General features: G+C 39.7%; 3 protein-coding genes, 2 long non-coding RNA genes and 1 pseudogene across 5 annotated transcripts; 3 read left to right on the top strand and 3 right to left on the bottom strand.

The window, feature by feature from the left end:
• Nucleotides 1–65: 65 nt before the first annotated feature.
• On the top strand, nucleotides 66–2,275 carry LOC132088195 (uncharacterized). Its single transcript, XR_009421509.1, has 6 exons — nucleotides 66–151; nucleotides 215–269; nucleotides 605–749; nucleotides 1,599–1,715; nucleotides 1,799–2,100; nucleotides 2,176–2,275. It is a non-coding gene; the product is annotated as an uncharacterized LOC132088195 (long non-coding RNA).
• LOC130704196 (uncharacterized) lies at nucleotides 602–1,567 on the bottom strand. The gene is made up of 4 exons (XM_057525662.2): nucleotides 1,398–1,567; nucleotides 1,072–1,331; nucleotides 799–1,015; nucleotides 602–737 (listed from the first exon to the last, which is right to left on the bottom strand). The coding sequence occupies exons 1-4, from the start codon at nucleotides 1,473–1,475 to the stop codon at nucleotides 618–620; spliced, it is 675 nt and encodes a 224-aa protein (XP_057381645.1). The 5' UTR covers nucleotides 1,476–1,567; the 3' UTR covers nucleotides 602–617.
• Nucleotides 2,276–2,971: 696 nt separating the features above from the next.
• LOC130704195 (glycoprotein-N-acetylgalactosamine 3-beta-galactosyltransferase 1-like) lies at nucleotides 2,972–15,810 on the bottom strand (the record flags this gene model as incomplete). The annotated part of the gene is made up of 6 exons (XM_057525661.2): nucleotides 2,972–3,370; nucleotides 15,029–15,186; nucleotides 15,263–15,321; nucleotides 15,387–15,432; nucleotides 15,493–15,611; nucleotides 15,665–15,810. Coding segments are annotated over 6 exons (873 nt in total), but the record flags the coding sequence as incomplete, so codon positions are not given.
• Nucleotides 7,716–8,950, top strand: LOC130704289 (uncharacterized). Its single transcript, XR_009004899.2, has 5 exons — nucleotides 7,716–8,241; nucleotides 8,300–8,396; nucleotides 8,458–8,531; nucleotides 8,592–8,739; nucleotides 8,803–8,950. It is a non-coding gene; the product is annotated as an uncharacterized LOC130704289 (long non-coding RNA).
• Nucleotides 9,953–12,875, top strand: LOC130704288 (MFS-type transporter SLC18B1-like; annotated as a pseudogene).
• A 3,520-nt stretch (nucleotides 15,811–19,330) lies between the features above and the next one.
• On the bottom strand, nucleotides 19,331–21,445 carry LOC130704287 (glycoprotein-N-acetylgalactosamine 3-beta-galactosyltransferase 1-like). Its single transcript, XM_057525769.2, has 9 exons — nucleotides 21,143–21,445; nucleotides 20,912–21,024; nucleotides 20,643–20,801; nucleotides 20,441–20,579; nucleotides 20,269–20,387; nucleotides 20,163–20,208; nucleotides 20,039–20,097; nucleotides 19,805–19,962; nucleotides 19,331–19,744 (listed from the first exon to the last, which is right to left on the bottom strand). The coding sequence occupies exons 1-9, from the start codon at nucleotides 21,271–21,273 to the stop codon at nucleotides 19,400–19,402; spliced, it is 1,269 nt and encodes a 422-aa protein (XP_057381752.1). The 5' UTR covers nucleotides 21,274–21,445; the 3' UTR covers nucleotides 19,331–19,399.
• Nucleotides 21,446–22,748: the final 1,303 nt, after the last annotated feature.

Below are 22,748 nucleotides of genomic sequence, written 5' to 3'. Positions count from 1 at the left end.
AAAATCTGCCACCTCTGTATTTTGCTTGGATTGAAATGGCGCCTAAAGTTTAGTCAAGACAATAAGTCCACTACTTTCATCAGTACATGAAGAAGTACGGGAAGAAGCACATGTTTGAAAGCGAAGAGGACAGAGTCCCATCTCGTGTAAGGTAAAACAGGTCAAGTCTTGTTACATTTGCTCTGGGATTGTTTCTGATTTGTTTCTCTTACAGTGAAGGCATCTATAGTCTTGTTTCCCCATTTGATGTGGACTCACGTTTTTACTATGTGAGTTGCTCATGTTTCACAATGTGTATAAGTTTCCAGAGCCATTGCCTTCTCAAAAATCAGTTTGGCTTTTTTGGTTAAAATGTTAAGCTTGGCAGATTGTGATCCAAGTGACCCCCCCAGCATTGATGTGAAACTTGTTCTAAATTCAGACGAGTGTTTTACTCTGTAGCTTACAGATCCCTTTTGTTAATTGAAACGAAAATAATAGGGTTATCAATATTTGTATTTGGTTGAAAGCATGCAACACAGTATTGTAATAATCGAAAGAGCAGCTTATTTACAAAAGCTGTTGAAATGCTATCTATATCTAAAGTAATCTTCCATTCAATTAGGCTTGCAAATCATTTATTTGGAGACAAAGTCAATCACTGCCATGACAGACTTCTTCCACACGTCACGAACTTCATCAGTGAAAGCGTTGCCCATCTCTTCTTGTATGGCCGTCATCCAAATAGATCCAAATTTCTACGATTTATGGTAAATAGTTCATGTTTAAAATGTAATAGATCAGCATTATTTTAGTTACCTTAATATCAACATTGTTGTACTTGTTCTTCAAATGCCGGGGAAAGTTAGGGCAACGTTCGGGGTGATCGTATTTCAGGTATGGAATGAGAAAATTGAGACTATTAATGCAGCTGTAGGCCGCGTTCAGAAAATCACGATTGGCAGGAAGTTCTGAAAGAGGAACGTTGGCAAAGCTCGGGAACAATTTTTGAGATTCGGGTTTTGCTTTAAAATATCTAAAACATATCAAAATGTTTTAATTGTTCTCTTTAAGCCATTGAATTTAACTCACCTCAAAAATAGTTTTGGAGCAAAATTACCACGTCTCTTTAAGATGTCCCAAGTATTTAAAATCACATCGATATCTCGTTGGGCAAAATTTTTGTACGATTTTCTATCGCCAAAATGATGGTTCCATTCAGTGCCATGAGATCTTGACATCCTAGAGCTTGCAGGACCAAAATCGAGAACAGTCGTCACGGTAGTTGTTGTTACAAATGGGCCAGCATTCGGTCCTCGTTGTTTCTGTTCGAAACCAGAACCCATTCCTCCCTTTTCAATGTGACAATTAGGCAAACGTTAAACATGTTAAGAGAAATCTAATTCGTAAGAGTTTACCGCAATCTGCTCGTTGAAATTGCTCTGGCCAGCAGCCAGCGAAAGCAATGTAAAAGCAGCCAAAGCCAACGGCGTCATTTGGTGATGAGAAATAGAATTTTATGGACTATGAAATAGATAGTCCGTAAAACAGCTTAATGCTTTCGCTTGCTAAGAAACCCGTGCTTTATATAGTGGCTAACTTTTTAATGTTTACATCAGCAAACCCCAATGTGCCATCGTCGACGTATCCAAGCATTAAAGGACATCCAGTTTTTAAAAATAGTTCGTCACCATTTCTATTTGCGGACTGATGGCAGCATCATCAATTTCAAATCAGTGCGTGTAATTAAAGATTTTTAAAGTTTAGAAACTGAAGCAGAAATGTTATCTATAAAGTGAATAAATATTTTCGTTTTAAGGTTCATCGGCAGTCGGGATCGGGTCGGGATCAAAGTCAAATCGTGGAATTTAAATTTACCCTAGTATCCGGTTGCCCAGCATGTTTTGCAAGATTTTGCGCATGTCATCCTATAAATGCGAAAGTGTGGAACGGCCGGATTTACGGACACCAGCTCGTCCAAGTTTTGATCGACGCTATTCAGCAAAGGCAAAAAGCTTTGCTAGTTGTGGGTCGAAGAAGAACGATGCGGCTTCGTAGAGAAGATGAGTGGACTAGCTGATGTGAAAAGAATGTTCTTGAACCTGAAAGTCTGGACTTGCGGTATATATTTTTTCTCAGTTTCTTGTTAATTTTGAGAATTTTCTCATCCACAACCTATATTTTTGACATTTCAAGACGATTTGCTGATATTAACCGTTACCCGGCAAAATTGCTCAAGCAGATGACGTGCTGTGGAAAGTCATGCCTGCAGTGGATGAAGAAAATTGTGTACCCGTCTATATCGCCTTTCAGGTAATATACAACCAGTGTTCAATTAACAGATACCAAATGACACTGTATGTCTTTGCTGATCATTCTAGCTGATGTTGGATGTTCAATCCCCTGTATGCAGCACAACGGTTGCACATCACCAAGTTCTGGGGAATACTTAAAAAAGGTATTTTCAAGTTTAACTAAAGTCAATGTAAAATGGCAGCTTCATTGCAAAAACTATATTTCTAAGTGTAGTGTACTGCTATAAGACTGATTGCTAATTCAAAAGTCAACAAGCATCTGGTGCATTGAACTTTGGATGTTGTAGTCGAAAGAATGTGAATTGAATAAGATAGTGGGATATTGGCATACCAAAAAACATAACAGGAACTGCAAACAGGTTTTGCTTTGAATTTACCATAGTTGTCACTTAGCCAGCTGTGTGCATTTTTAGCATTTTTGTATCTGTTTACGTAACTGGGTATGAAAGCATGAATTCATGCTATCAGAACTGTTGGAAGACTTTGCAGGCCAATGCACTCTCTTTAATGACGTGTAATCACGCCATCCGTTATAAGCAGTAACGGGATACTTCTCTCGTTGTTGCTTTCGTTAGTTGAATTTGACGTCTTCCTATTTTACTTGTTCAAAGAAGACATTGTCTTCAGTTCAGTAAAAGAAAAAAAATGCGAAAATAAAAGTGTTCGATTAATGTATTATCACGTTAACATAGTTATTTGGAAACAAATCAAGCAAATGACTGCAGTTTATATTATGTTATTTTCAATTTTCTTGCCCTTTCTGTTCTTTTGATAAGCTCATTGAGTCGTTCTGTGTAATTTTTCATGGTATATCTGTTACTTTTCAGTGTGGGGGTGGCACTGGTACTGCTGTGGATTACTTCACCTCCAGCGGAATTGCCCTCGAATTGCTTTTCGGAAACATACCAAGGCGTCGCTGTTAAATCCAAGTCTGGCGATGGATCTGGAGTTGCTGGCCGTTCTTCTGGCTCCAACCCGAACGGCCTTAACCGATAAATCAGGTATTCTAGAAGGTACATTTGTTCAGGTTTGACGTAGTGGAAAGAGATTGCGCTGTCCGAACAACATTCTAATCCCTGTAGGCGTGAAGAATGAGGCGATTTCTTTATAGCTATCTTTTAAAAAAATAATAGCGGTACCTCTTGTGCAGGGTAGTAAATGCATAGCCAATACCAGTAGTCCTTTGTTACTTTCCCAGGGAAAATGTGTTGTTCGGGAAAAAACGGAAAAAATCTTCCTCTGCCTTTGGCGTCTCTCGTGTCCATGGCCGACACATTCAGTCGACTCATACATTTTCCTTTGACACAAAACGGAAAGAGACGTTAACTGTGCGATTCTTCAAAGAGAAAATATTGCCAAAGGTGCACATACCTATTTCTGCGTCCTCTGCTCCCTCGTGATCGTGTCGACAGAGTAGCACGTTAAAATAGCTGTGAAAAGGAAAAAACGAAAGTTGTTTATCAACTATCTTTTTAAAAATGTACAAAATGTTAATACCCTTCTTCGACGAACCGTCTAGTAGCTTCTTTGCTAAGGACGTATCCTATTTTGTAATCAACATTTAAATCGAATGGGTACTAGTTTATTTTAGCTGTGGTTTTACCTGCGCCACAGCTAAAGTAGCCTTGTTTAACTATGGTCTTGAATTTATGTCCAAACCACAAGGGTTTCGATGTGTTGTAAGCCGATAGAAAATAGCGCATATTTTCCAGAATGGCGTACCTGCAAACGAGTTCATTAAGCGAATTCTTTGAAATGGGGAAGGGATTTTCGTACGTGTCGTCGTCGGCTTTGAAAAACCAATCAGCTTGATCTCGATAGTGATTCCATATATGACGAAATGCTTCTCTCGTAATAATAAGTAATAATTCAATTATTTTTCTTTGTTTAGGCTATTCCCAAAAAAAACTAATTGAAATAGTGTTTCATAAGCCACATTGTTTTAACTGGTAGGCCTTCGTGGTAGGACCATCGAAGCTGTTGTCTAAGTATTAAAACACTAGAATTCGTTGGAGCATTTTTTTTTAACATCTTTATTTTTAAAATCCAAATTATATCCGAAAGTACGGGCAATCTGTAGTAACCCAACATTGAATTTGTGAAAGAAATCAAAAGAAAAGAGAAGCTGGAGAGGTATAACTATGAAAATGAAAGGGTGCTTAGAAAACCTGTGGACTTTGTTCAAATCACGTGCCATCTAAACGAAGGTACTAATTTCACATCATTCAAAATGGCAGCTATTGAAATTTAAAAGACCAGTCTACAGTGTCTGCAACGATGGTCCCCTATTTTCAATAACTACAAATAGACGGCATCTAAAAATCAAGAATGAAACGTAAGTGAAGGAATGAAAAATGGATCATTTCTGAATAAGAAAACCTGTCCACTTACACAGTACTAAAGTACTTACACAGTAGACAGGTATTCAAAGTATCAAAAATGATCATTGTCATCAATTCTTCCCTCAGTCCGATAGAACCTTCTGAAACCAAATACATTGGCTGAAACTTGGTGGCATCACGATAACCGAATGAAATTGGGGGTGGGAGAGAGGTGACAATGGCCATAACGATTAAAAAAAATTTCCGCTTTAACAGCATAGTAATTTCTTAACCAATTATGCCTTGTCGTCTCTCTTCACCTATTAACGTTCAGTGTATCAAAATGCCGATGTCTCGTAGCCAATGCACATCAGTCGCCAAAGTTACAATCAAACAGAAATGAAAAATCGATACCAATGACAATGACCATAATGAGATTAGGAAACTGCTTCCTTTGACAGCAAACAGGTTTCCTAAGCGTCAAAGATGTTCATTGTCGTATGTCGCCATTCACTTCCGTCCAGTAGATCATAATGCCATCAATTTGCAGCCACCACGTCGAATCAGATCAATTTTGCCCCTTCCTTCAAACGTTACGAATTTAATCAAAACCAAAGCACACAAAATTATCTAAGGTTCAAAACATATTCATTGTTAGACCTTCTTCTCCTCTGCTTTCATTTCGTTGTTAGAAGAACGATGTCCAAACATTGTTTTGAATCCTTTGAAGGATTTCTTCGCCTTTTTTTCTGCCTTTGGCTCAGGAAACAGTTCTTTGGTGACATTCAATAATTTCATCTTCTCCTCAAAATCGATATTCTCCTTTTCGACAATCACTTGCACGGCTTTTTCTCTTCGCTTGACAAGTTCGGTTAGTTCCGCGCGCTCTACTTCCGATGACGCAGAAGCAAGTTTTGTTTTTTGATTGTTCAGCTCATCTTCTGCATCACGTATAACTTCGCGGGACCTCCTGCTGTCATTTTCATAAATCTTTTCAAGCTCAGAAAAAGTCTTCATGAGTTTGTCGATACAGTCGGGTTCTTCGAGCTCAATGACTAGCGGTTCAGATTTGTTCTCGGAGTCGGCCCTTTTTATCTCGAACGCTACCATTATGTCCATTACGGTCTGTGACATGTAATGCTCATACTGTACGCGATTTTTCTTATTCTTGTCTTTTTCCATCTCGATCCGTAACGTCAAGTAATTGATCATAGCACCAGTCAAGTCTAGCGCAGTTTTAAGTTCGGTATCCGATTTTGTTGTCGGCGTTTGGGGAGGCGTTTCCTTTCCCGTTGTGCGTGTAATTTTGATCAAATGCGCATTTTTTCCATGTAAACGGAGGTCATGGTAGAGTCTACGACCGAGGAAGTTGGGCATAGCCTTATATCCTGCACACACGTAAATTGGGTCATAAACTAGTTTGTCTTGTAAGCCAACATACATCTTGAAAAATCCAACGACCTCTTCCCATTTTACGTGCTCTTTGAACTTCCCTGTACGCTTAGACTTGACCAAAGTGTCCTTGGTAAAAGCCTCTAACTTGGGCTCGCCTATTTTTTGCCATTGGTCTAGACTGATGATTGACTCGTCACAGCCTCTATCAATCACCATATCCACTTGATGCAGGTTGATTGTTACCTGCACGGACTTTGTCTTGATGGGTTTGTCTTCTGTCAAAAATCCCGATTTGACTAATTTCTTTTTCATTCGCTCGAAGAACGATGGCTTCGACTGTTTGGCGTCCTTTGCAGGTGTCGTGTTGATCGCTGGTTCGCTTACTGTATCGGTGTCTGTGGGAGGGGGCTCGAGCATTCTTAACAGCTCCTTCCGGCGCCCAAGAAACGGGGATGGTTTTGATCTCGGGACTTGCTCCATTACGCTGGTAGTAGATTCATCCGCTATGCCAGAATCGTCTACTAAAATATTTTGAGCAAAATCAGTTTCATTTACCGGTGCGCTGTTCTCTGCTTGGCAAACAGATCTCGGGACTTGCTCCATTACGCTGGTAGTAGATTCATCCGCTATGCCAGAATCGTCTACTAAAATATTTTGAGCAGAATCAGTTTCATTTCGTGGTGCGCTGTCCTCTTGCTCTTGCTCCCTACCGTATTGTGCCGTCTGGATTCGCAGAATTTTTTTCGTGCCGATCAATTCTTTTTTCGTTTGACGTAACAACTTTTGTAGTGTTTTCATTTTCTTCATGTTGTTCTTCTTCTCAGCTAACCGAAGTTGATTCTGATTCATTTCCATCTGCCTTTCTAGTTTGTTACCCGTCTCTGCTGCCTCTTTTAATGCCAAGGTCGCCGCAATCAGATTTCTTTTGATCTTCCTTTCATCTTCGTAAAATTTCCTCAAGTCAGTGTATCGAAATCCAGCTTTTGGTTTAGGCTTAGGCCTAGTTCCATCTGGTTTCTCTGCTTGACAAACAGTACTAGATGAAGTAATCTGGGGTAAAGGATGCGTCATGTTACATTCCTGTAACAAGTCGCTCCTGTTTTCTGGTGTGAGCTGTTCAGGTTGTTCTTCTCTGCTGGAAGATCCTGTTGATCCTGTGACGTAGCTGTAGTAAATGAAAAGGGACTGACTAACAATGATAGAGGCCATTACCATGAAAGTCAGCCATACTGGGTTAAGCAGCTCGAGGAAAGAGGCTTCCACGAACGTGAAACTATTCATGAATGAGGGGGACATTTTGAATATTTTTATATACTTTGATATCTTGAAGAACAGCGCTCGCTGTTTTGCTTTATGTCATTCGACGTAAGCCAGAACCCATCACTGCTCAAACTCTGATGTTTTAAAAAAAAAAAATGTTAATAACATAAGGTAATATGAATTGTTTGAAGGAAATTAAATGAATTAGTATTTTTCCCGTAATGTTCAACACAAATAACTGTAAAAAAACTCTAAAAAGTATTTTTATTACGTGAAAAACCATCTCAGTTTTTGGAATCTTCTGAATTCAAATGCATGCCGTCTATAGGATATATACCCTGGTGGTTATTACTGTTTCCGCTATCATTTCCACGATATACCGTCCCGTGCTCCAATTCCACGCTTTAGCCAACTCGTGTTTTTCGTTTGCACCTCGAAGCTGACCTACGTTGTTATGTGCTTCAGTCTTGCTCTTTAGCATGCCAAAGAAATTTTACTACTATTGCTCTTTTTAATTATAACTAAAGAGAAGTTAGATAGCACAAGCAGTTTGAAGAATGGGTATGTTGGATCGTTCACAACCTTGGCTCAGCCATGTTTGCCATACCCACCCTATCCAGAAAGACAGCAAAAGAATAGGGCAGTTTCGATGGCTGAAACATCACCAGTGCTTTGGCATGATCAGGTGCAAAAAACGACTGAAAAGGTTGAATCAACACTTATTACTCCAAACGAAAAGGAGATGAGCACAAAGGACACTGTGAAAAAAGATAGATGCCTGTCAACAGCATCATCTGACAGTGGTAATGGAGGTTGTGGAGGGCTTAAGAAGAAAAAATATAGGCGTTTTGGAGAGGTTGATAAAACGGAGAAGAAAAAACTGACCCCCAGACAATGGCTTCTATTTGTTGTTCTCTCATTAGCAACTCTTACATCATCATTTGCCTTTCCCCCTGTTCTTTCCCAAAATTGTAAGTATGTGTGAAATAACATCATGTGTGAAATCTAATTGTTTGCTTTAATCTCTAGGTTGAAGATAAGGGTGCCACAGTATCCATTTATGGATTTATCATTGGTACCAACTGCCTGACATCGTTTCTTGTCACTCTTTTTATTGGAAAAAAACGTAAATAGTGCCCTAAATTTGTTTCATAAACTTGTAATTTGCATCCTAATCTTTCTGTCAGCTGAAAGTTATTGGCGTTCGGTTCGCTTTTGTTTCTGGAGTTTTCATTGGAGGTATTTGCTGCTTATTGTCGGGGTGAGTAGTAAATTACACAAAAAAAGCAAAAGCTGGGTTTTAATCAGTATACTTTAAAAGCTTTTTAGAGTATTTCCCTCCCGGGGGTTCATTCGTCGTAATATCTATATTGATCCGCGTCATTCACGCTGCCGGAAACGCTGGTACAATTACGTTGACGTTTACGTACACTGCTGTGGAGTTTCCCAATTCCGTTGCCAAAATCTTTGTAAGATTCACTAATGCAGGTTTTACGTTCGCTGTACAATTTCTACTATTGTTCTAATTGTAGAGTCGTAGCCGTAGAAACGCAAGGCCGAAGATTTTTTCTAACCAGTTGCAAGCTGACAAATGTTGGATGTTTTGTTGCGTTTTCTGTTTCGCGTGGATACAGTGTTGAATAAAAGCGCTGTTGATGTGACCTTCTTACAATTTTTGCAAACAATACAAATGGCAAAAGTAATCTGTATTCTTGAAACACTTAAGCTTACACAGGGAAAAGTTTTGTGATATTCAAAGCGTGGAGCCACAGTGGCAAAATGTTTTAAAATTTTATTGAAGGAAAATAGTGTTAATAGCTTGACATGTGTTCAAAAAATCTATTACACACTAAAGACAAAAAGAATGAATGATTTGATGGTAATTACTACATATTATAGTTATTTTACATACTTCCCAAACATTTTTCAGTGTGTTATTCATGAAATCATTGTGGCTTTAGCTTTTTCTGGAAGGAATTTTGCCAAGATTCCAAGAGGGGATAGTGGGAATAGTTCAAGTTTCTATGTGGTTAAAACATGAACTTGTTGCCATAAGCCCTGAATTCAAACAATATTCTCTTATCGTTTTCATGGTGTTCCTCAAGCCACACTTTGAAGCCACCTGTATTCTAAAATACTGAAGTAAATAATTATTAAGACATCAAAATAGAATGAGAAAAAAAAGTAAAGTAAGCATTAAAACACAGCTATCATATTACACATATAATTATAGTAAACAAGTGTGTTGCAACCTTCGAAGGCCTTGGAAGTTGGAACCCTCATACTTGAGACTCCTGAATCCAAACAAGGGAGATCTTACAAAGCACCATTATTTGGTATCAAAGACAAAAATAATGAAGTAAGAATTGTAAAGTAACTTCATTGCACACAACAAAGATTTCTACAAGTAGCAAAGTTTTTCATAAGTTACCGATATTGAATAATCTATACCTGATCCATTCTTTGACAAGCTATCAAAATTTCCAGTTTTTGGCTTTAAAATATGTTGTTTGTTTTTTCCATCCATATTATGCAATTTCAATATTTCAAAGATTCTCGATTATTCTTTGGAAGGCTCAGTCCACTCTGCTGGAAAACAAAGAAAAGCGCCGGAAGGCGGCCATTAAAGGAGGATGAGTCAGCTAGGTCATTAGGGGCAAATCATTAGGGTAACACATCCGCAAGCGACATTCGTCCGAGTAATCTATGCTTGAGCACACAGGTAGTTGCACGAAACAACGGGTAATAGTTCTTAGTTTTGTTTGAGAACATATTTAAGATTCGTCAAACGCAAAGAAAAAGCTACATCAACAAGTATATAGCCTGATCCGAAGTGCAGCAAAAGGCAGGGCGAGTGTGTGGAGTGGAGCATCTGCACGTGGTCGGTCAGTGTCTTGCCCTTAAATCGTCAATCCCACTTTCATCTTAGAGTAGATCCTGTTGGAATGCCACAATCTACAATTTCCCCCATCCGAATGACTGATGCCCATCAGCTACTTCAGTTGGATCAGCTAGCAGCCTTTTAGTTTCTTCCGAAAGTGAATCAGGTAAAAAAAAAAATTTGAACTAAACCTTGCCTTTTAGCATGCCAAAGAAATTTGAGTTACTATTGCTCTTTTTATTTATAGCTAAGGAGAAGTTAGATAGCACAAGCAGTTTGAAGAATGGGTATGTTGGATCGTTCACAACCTTGGCTCAGCCATGTTTGCCATACCCACCCTATCCAGAAACACAGCAAAAGAATAGAGCAGTTTCGATGGCTGAAGGCTCAGCCATGTTGGCTCAGCCATATTTGCCATACCCACCCTATCCAGAAAGACAGCAAAAGAATAGGTCAGTTTCGATGGCTGAAACATCACCAGTGCTTTGGCATGATCAGTTGTAAAAAACGACTGAAAAGGTTGAATCAACACTTATTACTCCAAACGAAAAGGAGTTGAGCACAAAGGAGGATACTGTGAAAAAAGATAGATGCCTGTCAACAGCATCATCTGACAGTGGTAATGGAGGTTGTGGAGGGCTTAAGAAGAAAAAATATAGGCGTTTTGGAGAGGTTGATAAAACGGAGAAGAAAAAACTGACCCCCAGACAATGGCTTCTATTTGTTGTTCTCTCATTAGCAACTCTTACATCATCATTTGCCTTTCCCCCTGTTCTTTCCCAAAATTGTAAGTATATGTCAAATAACATCATCTGAAATGTGAAATCTTAATGTTTGCTTTAATCTCTAGGCTGAAGATAAGGGTGCCACAGTATCCATTTATGGATTTATCATTGGTACCAACTGCCTGACATCGTTTCTTGTCACCCCTTTTATTGGAAAAACGTAAATATTATCCCAAATTTGTTCCCTAAACTTGTAATTTGCATCTTCATCTTTCTTTCAGCTAAAAGTTATTGGCGTTCGGTTCGCCTTTGTTTCTGGAGTTTTCATTGGAGGCATTTGCTGCTTATTGTCGGGGTGAGTAGTAAATTACACAAAAAAAGCAAAAGCTGGGTTTTAATCAGTATACTTTAAAAGCTTTTTAGAGTATTTCCCTCCCGGGGGTTCATTCGTCGTAATATCTATATTGATCCGCGTGATTCACGCTGCCGGAAACGCTGGTACAATTACGTCAACGTTTACGTACACTGCTGTGGAGTTTCCCAATTCCGTTGCCAAAATCTTTGTAAGATTCACTAATGCAGGTTTAGCGTTCGCTGTACATTTTCTACCATTGTTCTAATTTTAGAGTCTTACAAGAACAATGATGAACATTGCCCAGCTTGCTGGTCCTATAGTCGGCGGTGCATTGTATGAAGTCGGTGGTTTTAGACTCCCTTTATCCTCATGGGAGGAATTCAAACTATTATGGCCTTTATTGCATTACCCTTTCTCCCCGATTATGACGGTAAGTTAGTTCGAAATGTTGTACGTCACCAGCCTTCTCATCTCGTTTCTCAACATTTTAGTGTCACAGTATGACGAGGGATCGACTAAAACTCAATCGCCATTGGCTATCCTGTGCATTCCGTCCATTTGGATCCCGTTCTTCACTTTCATCGTATCTACCATGTCAAACGGATTTCTCTCAATCAATCTGGAACCGCAAGTGTTGCGGACGGTATATTTTCTGACTTGGCGTTATTATTAATTTCTTTAGAATCATTTTATGTTTTGTTTGCAGTTTGACATGACACCATTTTACGTGGGCATCCTTTTCGGCTTGAAAGACGGGGCCAACAGCATAGCCAGTCCTATTTGGGGATACTTGTGTGATCGCCGAGGATCTGTGAAGCTCTGCCTTCTTTCCAGTACCATGATCGGGGCCTTGTCCATATTTTTGCTGGGGCCTTTCCCCTTCGTTCCTATTGATCGGTAGGTCTACTTTTGATTTCAATTCTCCAGTTCAAACCGTTTAACTAGTATCATTATTTGATTTTGTTTTAGAAATCTAGCTGTTGTCGGTATCGCATTGGCACTGAGTGGAAATGCGTTTGCAGGTCAACAAGTTCCCGGGGTTGTTGATGCCATGAGAGAAGCCGTGTAGGCCACATTTAAAAAGAAACTATTTACTGTACCAGTATTCATTTCCTTTCTTTCGTTTTGATAATAGATATTCTGGTTATCCGGATAATCCCAGTACGCACGGTCTTGTTGCCGGTATATGGTCGTCACTTAGTGGTGCTGGGCGTTTTGTTTCACGCGCCGGTACTGGCATTTTAGTGGACCACATTGGTTTCCAAATGACGGCTGTCGTCGTCTTCTCTGTCCAAATTACAGTGGTAAGTGTTGTGCAAAAATGACTATTAACAAATAATTAGATGTATTGTTTATTTCCTTCTATAGGGACTAGCAACCATGTGCTTCATGGTACCAAAGTGCAAGAAAGGGGACGGCAAATCCGACCGGGATGACATGACAGTGGATGCCATATCTACGCGAACAACATCGTTTACTTATTCCGTCGTGGATGTCGGTGAGTTTCCACGATTAACTATTTCTCAGCCCGAATCCCCAGCCGAGTCCGTCACGTGCAAATCAGTGTCGATCCCATTACCGCGAGACTGTGCCATAATTCGCCGCATGCGCGCTGCAACAAATGCCGGTTTCTGTGGCTGAACAGATTAGGCCCATCGTGTAGACTAGATAATTGAATTTAGAAACTTGAGAATCTCATCTAGCTCCCTATCATTTGCCATACCCGATATTTTCCGTGTCTCTTCCGGCTGGCTTTAACTATTTTTATGAAAATCATATCCGGCTAATCCATACTCTCAACTATCTCCCTTTACAAAAAAATCTTAATCTATCTAGAAAAAAAAGATATTTGTTATTTAACGTAAATTTTGTTTTGTTCTAGACAGCTTTTTGTTTACATAATGTGTTTTGTTATTAAGGATCAATGTAGATTATCAAGGCTGCTAAAATCAATCGCAATCATAGAGGGATACAATTCATTACTCTTTCAAGTCCATTGTTTGCCCCCAGTAGCTCCATTAATCACTTGAGCAGTTCATCACAAGTCAAGTAGAAGCCAGACCCCGTCGAGGCATTTAACTTTTTTAAATTTTACCCCGTTTCAAGATCTGCTTTTAATCCAATCGATAATTTTCGGGAGAGCGTTTTGGCTTCTTTTTTTCAGCCAATTTTTGATACTCGAGCAGAACGAGAGAAAAATCGATTCATGCGACAAAAGCATGTTTAAATTTAATTGAGCTTAAGCCCAATTGAATTTTAAAATGCATTACATTTTATGTGGCGTTGTGGCGAATGGTACGGGAATTGATGAATAGGCTTTTAGCAGCTGTGGTGGTCACATTCAAATATTATCGATTCGACCGAAAGATGGTTGTGCCCGTCAGAGCGTCCACCCACACGCTTTATGCTAGTCATTGACTAAAGAATGTTACTTAAAGAAGCGAACCGTTCTGACCATGCTTAATTTCGAGATTTTCTCATCCTCAAGTACCACAACCTATGATTTTGACATTTTATGTCGATTTGTCGAGATTAACCGTTACCCGGCAATAATGACTCAAGCAGATGACGTGCTGTGGAAAGTCATGCTTGCAGTGGATGAAGAAAATGGCGTATCCGCCTGTATCCCCTTTCAGGTAATATACAAGCAGTGTTCAATCAACAGATACTAAATGACACTGTATTTTTTTTCTGATTGTTTTAGCTGATGTTGGATTTTCATTTTGGAGGCTAAGAAATTGCATGATTGCTGTCCTATCCCCTGTATGCAGCACAGTGGTTTGCACATCACCAAGTTCCGGGGAATACTTAAAAGGTATTTTAAAGTTTAACTAAAGTCAATGTAAAAAGCAAGCTTCATTCGGACAACTATATTTCTAAGTGGAGTGTTCTACCATCAGACAGCTTGCTAGCTCAAAAGCCAACATTTCATGCATCTGGTGCGTTGAACTTTGAATGTTGTAGTCGAAAAGAATGTGAATTGAATAAGATAGTGGGATATTGGCATACCAAGAAACATGACAGAAACTGTGAACAGGTTTTGCTTTGAATTTACCATAGTTGTCACTTAGCCAGCTGTGTGCATTTTTAGCATTTTTGTATCTGTTTACGTAACTGGGTATGAAAGCATGAATTCATGCTATCAGAACTGTTGGAAGACTTTGCAGGCCAATGCACTCTCTTTAATGACGTGTAATCACGCCATCCGTTATAAGCAGTAACGGGATACTTCTCTCGTTGTTGCTTTCGTTAGTTGAATTTGACGTCTTCCTATTTTACTTGTTCAAAGAAGACATTGTCTTCAGTTCAGTAAAAGAAAAAAATGCGAAAATAAAAGTGTTCGATTAATGTATTATCACGTTAACATAGTTATTTGGAAACAAATCAAGCAAATGACTGCAGTCTATATTATGTTATTTTCAATTTTCTTGCCCTTTCTGTTATTTTGATAAGCTCATTGAGTCGTTCTGTGTAATTTTTCATGGTATATCTGTTAGTTTTCAGTGTGGGGGTGGCACTGGTACTGCTGTGGATTACTTCACCTCCAGCGGAATTGCCCTCGAATTGCTTTTCGGAAACATACCAAGGCGTCGCTGTTAAATCCAAGTCTGGCGATGGATCTGGAGTTGCTGGCCGGTCTTCTGGCTCCAATCCGTACGGCCTTAACCGATAAATCAGGTATTCTAGAAGGTACATTTGACCCATGGTTTTACTATGATCTTGAATTTATGCCCAAACCACAAGGGTTTTGATGTGTTAGTATGATGTGTAGTTATCTTTAAAAAAAATAGCGTTACCTCTTGTGCGGGGTAGTAAATGGATTGCCAATACCAGTAGTCCTTTGTTACTTTCCCAGGGAAAATGTGTTGTTCGGGAAAAAACGGGAAAAATCTTCCTCTGCCTTTGGCGTCTCTCGTGTCCATGGCCGACACATTCAGTCGACTCATACATTTTCCTGTGGCATAAAACGGGGAGGGAGACGTAAAATTTGCGATTCTTCAAAGAGAAAATATTGCCAAAGGTGCACATACCCATTTCTGCGTCCTCCGCTCCCTCGTGATCGTGTCGACAGAGTAGCACGTTAAAATAGCTGTGAAAGAAAAAAAAGGAAAGTTGTTTATCAACTATCTTGTAAAATGCACAAAATGTTAATACCCTTCTTCGACGAACCGTCTAGTAGCTTCTTTGCTAAGGACGTATCCTATTTTGTAATCAACATTTAAATTGAATGGGTTCAAGTTTATTTTAGCTGTGGTTTTACCTGCGCCACCGCTAAAGTAGCCTTGTTTCACTATGGTCTTGAATTTATGTCCAAACCACAAGGGTTTCGATGTGTTGTAAGCTGAAAGAAAATAACGCATATTTTCCAGAATGGCGTACCTGCAGACGGGTTCATTAAGCGAATTCTTTGAAAGGCGAAGGGATTTTCGTACGTGTCGTCGTCGGCTTTGAAAAACCAATCAGCTTGATCTCGATAGTGATTCCATATATGGCGAAATGCTTCTCTCGTTTTACCCCAAAGTTGGTCCCGCCCTTCGATTATAGGCAATTTGATGGTCGGCAGACTGGGATCTTTTATTTATGCAAATCATGTTAAAAATATTTTGGGAACAAAATTGTGAAAATCAAGTGATAACTTCTTCCTAACTCTGTCAGATAATCCACAGAAAAAGGAGGAAATGGCGAGAGTAAAAGTGTTCCATCGTGTGCAACTAATATCACCACAAAAAACTGTTCCTTTCGTAAAGTGTGTTGCATAACCAGCAGTAGCTAATAATTATAAAATTGCCCATCCGAAAATATCGTTAATAGTGCATTGGCATTATGCAGAGCTTTGTTTAGGCGCTTCCTGTTTTAGTTCTGAAACGCTTGAAGATTCCCAATTGAGTGATTACATTTACTAGTCGCAGTCACATGACACTCAACTTCGTTGGTAATGCTAATTTTCTTCCCACCGTTATCTTTCTCTCTGCGGTTTTGAGAATTGCGAAGAATAACTGGATCTCTTTTACTGTAAGCGTCAGAATTGCTTATTGTTTCTTCCCTTTTCCTATTAATTAAAGTTCAGCTAATATTTGTTGTTCTTTGTTAACTTATCTTAACAGATTTTTATGTGCGGTAAGGTTACGGAGCTCTTCTTAAAGCCGGAACAGAACGTAGAGACAGTCATCCGCTTTCGCTTTTTCTCGTTCGGCTAGCGTACGTGGATCAAGACCCATTTCCTCAACTAGCCTCCCACTTGGATCACCTATGAGGGTTCACTGTCCCCCTTTTCCTTGCTCCGGTAGGTACAAGAGTCAGACCTTGGTCAACTGCGCTTTAGAACCTCTTAAATGTACAGCATTTGCGAGCGTTCTGAATTTCGAAATCGTTTGCTAAACATCGCATTTTTTTCTTCTCAGATATTCAGCAGAAGCCTATTGGATTAACTTGACCAGCGTGAAGGTCATTTACCTCTCTTCCTGCGTTATTCTCCACAAGGTAAGCTCTTTCTGAATACTTAAAAACGAGGGTTCTATAGACATCTTCGTAGGTTTTGTGGATCAATTGCGTGAATTTTTATGGATTAGGTCTTTGTGCATGGGATTTTCTCCCTATCCATTTTTTCTTTTTATTTGATTAGTTACGCAATCATCTTTGATGGTTTTACCACCTGCTAGATGGTATACGTTGATTTGCAAACTAGTTGCACCAATTCCCTGATACGTCAAAGTTTAGAGGTAGAGGTAGGATTGGAGGTAGAGGTTGTAGATGAGTAGGCGCAAGCGATATCTCTCTAGTAACATCCACATTCGTTTCTGTTTTCAGTAGTGTCTCGTATGACCGAAGTGATCGTAGTCTTGTATATAGGCCTGTATCTTTTCGAGTTTCGAAATGGTCTTTTTGATTTCAGCATTTGTTTGTTACAATATTTAACAGTCCCCTGAGATGTTGTGCAATAACTATTAAAAAGTTTACCGAACATGTCAGCAAGTGTTAATGCGTTTAGTTCCCTCCACCTTCCTTCCTCGTTTCTTTTAGTTTGTACTGTACCATACCTATTTTAGCATTTGTGGTGACTATCACCTGCTATTTTATATAGTTTAACTTGCCAGTTAAAGTATACCATTCGTCAAATTCTGAAGTATTTTGTTTTAAGCAACCTTATTTTTCTACTAAATATTGAAACACAAGAATTCGATCGAAGTATTTTTTACAATTTTATTTTCGAGATACAAATCATTTTACAAATGACGACCAAAATGAAGCAAGGAAACGTTCATATCACTCAAGCAATAAATTTAGTTTTTGAATCTTTGCAAAAGCTGTTTTTAATTCACCACAGACTTTCTTGTTTTTGACCTTTTTCGGCGATTTAACGAACATTCTGTTGAAATCAGCTTCATTTTCCCCGGTAGTCTGAATCAGATGAGCGTTACCTGCGTTTAGGTGAAGACTGTAGATGAGCCGACGGCCGAGGAAGTTGGGCATAATCTTGTCTTTTTTGCCGACATAGACCGGTACAATCATTTTATGCTCTTGTAATTGAACTGTAGCTTGAAAGTAGCCTCCTATTTCTTTCGGTTTGACGCGATTTTTGTATTTTCCCTTTCGTTCGAATGTAGTGAAGTCAGGTTTCGACACAGCCTTCAGTGTCGGCTCACCTAGTTGTATCCATTGATCATGGCTGATGATGCACTCGAAACACCCAGGGTCGATCACCATATCCACCGGCTGCTCGTTCATCGTCACCTGAACGGATGCCGTTATTTTCGTATCAGAGTCTCTCAGGAAGCATAGATTACCCAAAAGGTTGTACATTCGTGCGAGGAATCCTGGTAGCTTCGAACTTTTCCTAGGAATTTCCTCTTCTTCTTCGGCGCACGTGACTCGTCTAGCTGGACATGAGGTTGTGTCTTTTTGCCCGTCTGTTTCAGTTGCCTTGTTCGCTGGGTCGCTTACCATTTCTGGTATCAAACCAGTTATGGAGGCATTCGGGATGCTTTCGCCGTCGGTGAATTCTTCGATGACCGGAACCATAGTTTCCATAACTGGTTCTTCCACGGTTTCTTCGACCTGGTGTGTGTTAGGGACATCGGTTGTATCCGCAGATACGTTTTCTCGATCGTTGGCATTTTCCATTGATGAAGACGCTCCTGGAATTTCAGTCAACACGGCAGAAAGAGTTCCCTCCACTTCTCTCTGGGTTATGACTTCCGTAGTGTTCGGCACTTCAGCCACGTCAGATGTCGGTGACGCAGTTGCTGCTCGAATGGGGAAGTTTGGTGGTTCTGGCGTAAAAGGATAATTGACAAGTACATAGTAGATGGTGTTTGCAATCTCCATGAAGCAATTTGCAAAGGCAATCGAACAAAGGACCAAATATATCGTTGTCAAAATATAGGCAATGATTTCGTTAAGTAGCCCGTCCATTTTGGCGTATTTGCGGGTGATTTGATATTGGCCTGTATTCGATTTTGTCGCAGCTGGAAGACGTCTATTCATAATTTTCGCCTGCAATGGCGAAGATAGGGGAGCACTCAACAGGCTTATTTCCTAAAATATAAAATTTGTAGCTTACTGTAATATTGGCTAATGTGGTTTTTTAACATTGGGAGAATTTTATTCACATAGTTCAATAAGACATTTACATACAAAGGAGTTTGAAAAAAAGATTAGTTTAATAAAGCCCAGATTCATTTGTGCCGGACTTGCTCGGTGTTTGTGCGTTGTAATGCTTCACACAGTGGTAGTGAAAAAATTAAATAAGTTAATGGGTAGTTGGCATACCAAGAAACATAACAGTAACTGCGAATAGGCTTTGCTTTGAATTTGCAATAGTTGTCGCTTATCCAGCTATGTGCATTTTTAGCATTTTATATCTGTTACGTAGCTGAGTATGAAAGTATGATTTCATGCTATCAGAACTGTTGGACAGGCCAATGCACTCTCTTTAATGACTTGCAAACACGCCATCCGTTATCAGCAGTAACGGGATACTTCTCTCGTTACTGCTTTCCTTAGTTGAATTTGACGTCTTCCTATTTTACATTACTAGTTCAAAGAAGACATTGTCTTCAGTTAACTAACGAGCAAAAAATACGAAAATAAAAACGTTTGATTAATGTATTATAATCACGGTAATATAGTTATTTGGAAACAAATCAAGCGAATGACTGCAGTCTATATTATGTTATTTTCAATTTTCTTGCCCTTTCTGTTCTTTTGATAAGCTCATTGAGTCGTTCTGTGTAATTTTTCATGGTATATCTGTTACTTTTCAGTGTGGGGGTGGCACTCGTACTGCTGTGGACTACTTCACCTCCAGCCGAATTGCCCTCGAATTGCTTTTCGGAAACATACCAAGGCGTCGCAGTCAAATCCAAGTCTGGCGATGGATCTGGAGTTGCTGGCCGGTCTTCTGGCTCCAATCCGAACGGCCTTAACCGATAAATAAGATATTCGAGGAGGTACATCTGTTCGGGCTTTACATAGTGGAAAGAGATGGCACTGTCCGAACAACATTCCAATCCCTGGAAACGTGAAGAATGAGACGATATCTTTATAGTTATCTTTAAAAAAAATAGCGTTACCTCTTGTGCGGGGTAGTAAATGGATTGCCAATACCAGTAGTCCTTTGTTACTTTCCCAGGGAAAATGTGTTGTTCGGGAAAAAACGGGAAAAATCTTCCTCTGCCTTTGGCGTCTCTCGTGTCCATGGCCGACACATTCAGTCGACTCATACATTTTCCTGTGGCATAAAACGGGGAGGGAGACGTAAAATTTGCGATTCTTCAAAGAGAAAATATTGCCAAAGGTGCACATACCCATTTCTGCGTCCTCCGCTCCCTCGTGATCGTGTCGACAGAGTAGCACGTTAAAATAGCTGTGAAAGAAAAAAAAGGAAAGTTGTTTATCAACTATCTTGTAAAATGCACAAAATGTTAATACCCTTCTTCGACGAACCGTCTAGTAGCTTCTTTGCTAAGGACGTATCCTATTTTGTAATCAACATTTAAATTGAATGGGTTCAAGTTTATTTTAGCTGTGGTTTTACCTGCGCCACCGCTAAAGTAGCCTTGTTTCACTATGGTCTTGAATTTATGTCCAAACCACAAGGGTTTCGATGTGTTGTAAGCTGAAAGAAAATAACGCATATTTTCCAGAATGGCGTACCTGCAGACGGGTTCATTAAGCGAATTCTTTGAAAGGCGAAGGGATTTTCGTACGTGTCGTCGTCGGCTTTGAAAAACCAATCAGCTTGATCTCGATAGTGATTCCATATATGGCGAAATGCTTCTCTCGTTTTACCCCAAAGTTGGTCCCGCCCTTCGATTATAGGCAATTTGATGGTCGGCAGACTGGGATCTTTTATTTGTGCAAATCATGTTAAAAATATTTTGGGAAAAAATTGTGGAAATGAAATGATACCTTCTTCTGAACTCATAAAAAGTAGAACATTGCAACGTTTTCCCCAAGTATTTTTGACTGCCATGGCTCTCTTTTTGTGATTGTCGGGTGACGTCATAATCCAGCACAGAATGCGCTCTTTCTGGAACAAATCGGCGCCCTTGCTACGCACTCCATTACCTGTAAACAAAAAGAAAACGAGAGACTGTTTTTGCTTGATGGACGCTAAATTTGAAACTATTTTTTGAAAAAAAAAAAAGAAACCAGTTATGTGTGAACGAGTAAGATACCTTTGATTAGGCTGTTTGAAGAAACCACGCTTATTTTTGTTGTCTCCTCCACTTTCTCAACTGGAATAGCCACATCATTTCCATCGGACAAAAGGCTATTGCCCAGCCGAAAACTGCGCATTGACCCCGCACAGATAAGAAATCAAAAGTTAACGATGAAGCTCAAAAATTTAAAAAAAAAAAAAAAAAAAAAAAAAAAAAAAAAAGCGAAATAGAATTTCACAAACTAACATTCGATGATGCGGCTGCGTGTAAATGAAAGCGTCTTGTAGGAGAAAGCACACCAAACAGAAGGCGAAAATCACAGCGACGAAAAGAGCAGAGAAAGAGACTCGTGCGAACCCTGCGCGAATCATTCCCATCAGACAGGTGAATCTGCTGCGTCCTAAACACGAGATGTCCCTCAGCACAAACTGTCGTTTCTCTTTGCCTCTTTATTTTATTTATTTTAACTCGGGAACAAAAACTACGAAGGACGAAGACGACTGGTCGAGTGCATTGTGTGCAGTACAACAACTGGATAGCGACTGACTTTCTCTTTGGCGTAGGAAATGTATCCCTGCTGTACGGTAGTCGCTGTGGTGCGGGCATGCGGCCAGGAGGATGTTGTACAAATGGAAGGGAGAGGGGGGAGAGAGATTGGGGCCGAGGAAGAACTCTGTAGGACTTTTTTTTATTTCTAATGTCCCCCATTCGCCTCCTGTTGAGTGTAACCTTCAACTTAATGGCCTATTTTTTTTTTTAAATCTTTTCTGGGGGGGTTGGAGGGGAGACGACAATCGTGCTCTCACCTGTAAACTTAGGGAACATCCGCAAAGCACAGTTTTTTTATTGTTGTTTTTGATATTATTTGAGTTCCATCGAATTCGATTCGTTGGACTAAATGAAGACGAATCTAGTTCCATTGCAAATTTCGGTATTAAGTAGGGCGTTTTTGATTTCTCGTTGCATTACAATCGTGTGTTGTAATGTGACCGGAAGTAAGATCATTTCATCCAACATGCTTTGTTAGACCGCAAGAGCTAGTCTGTCAAGGATGACAGAACATAGAATACAACCATATTTCATCGCTTTTACCTGTTTCCCGTAACAATTGTCGAAGTACCGGTTGAGCCACGGGCTACGAGCTGTCGGATGATCAACAGTTAGGAATCAAAGGTTTTGCCATTTTCTTTTTTTTTTTTTTGCGCAGCCACCTGTCCATTAGTAATATTTTTTTACACCGGTACATTGAAATCCTACGTCAATCATCGGGCAATTTTTCTATTAGTGACCTATTCTTCTTGATTTTGGCGGCCTTGCTGTCTAGCCTTTCTCTGTTTGCCCATTATTATCTTATCAAATCCATCTCCAGACATTCCTCAGAGACCAACGCCCACTGCATCAGGGAAAATCGTTCATAATACCTTTTGTATTAAAGTCGCCTTCTTTTTGTTGCTAAATAGGGGTCTATTAGTGCCATTCGCTACCTGTTGCAATATTGGGCCTTTATGCCATTCGTTTTTTTTTTGGCGGATTAGTTTGGGGTTTTTTTAGCAGCCATGTCGCCGTAGCGATTGTCGAGGAACGTAACTTGTAGGAGTTGACAAAAACACTTGGGGTAATGACGCGACGTAGGACATTGCCAAAAACTGCGTCAAAACAAAGATTTCATTGTTTATTTTTCACCCAGACGTTCGTCATGAATGCAAAGTCTTTTTGGTCAAATTTCGATTGGACTTATATTCGTTTCACTTCGCCGTGCATTTTCTTGTATTGTTTTGCCACCGTATGAATTGTTAGCCATAGCATATTTTAATCCTGCGGTCAATTTTAATATTATTGTGGTCAGCTAATA

The sequence above is a fragment of the Daphnia carinata genome, chromosome 8 (genome assembly GCF_022539665.2).
Source record: "Daphnia carinata strain CSIRO-1 chromosome 8, CSIRO_AGI_Dcar_HiC_V3, whole genome shotgun sequence".
Taxonomy (NCBI): domain Eukaryota; kingdom Metazoa; phylum Arthropoda; class Branchiopoda; order Diplostraca; family Daphniidae; genus Daphnia; species Daphnia carinata.
This window is presented reverse-complemented; position numbering and strand designations above follow the sequence as displayed.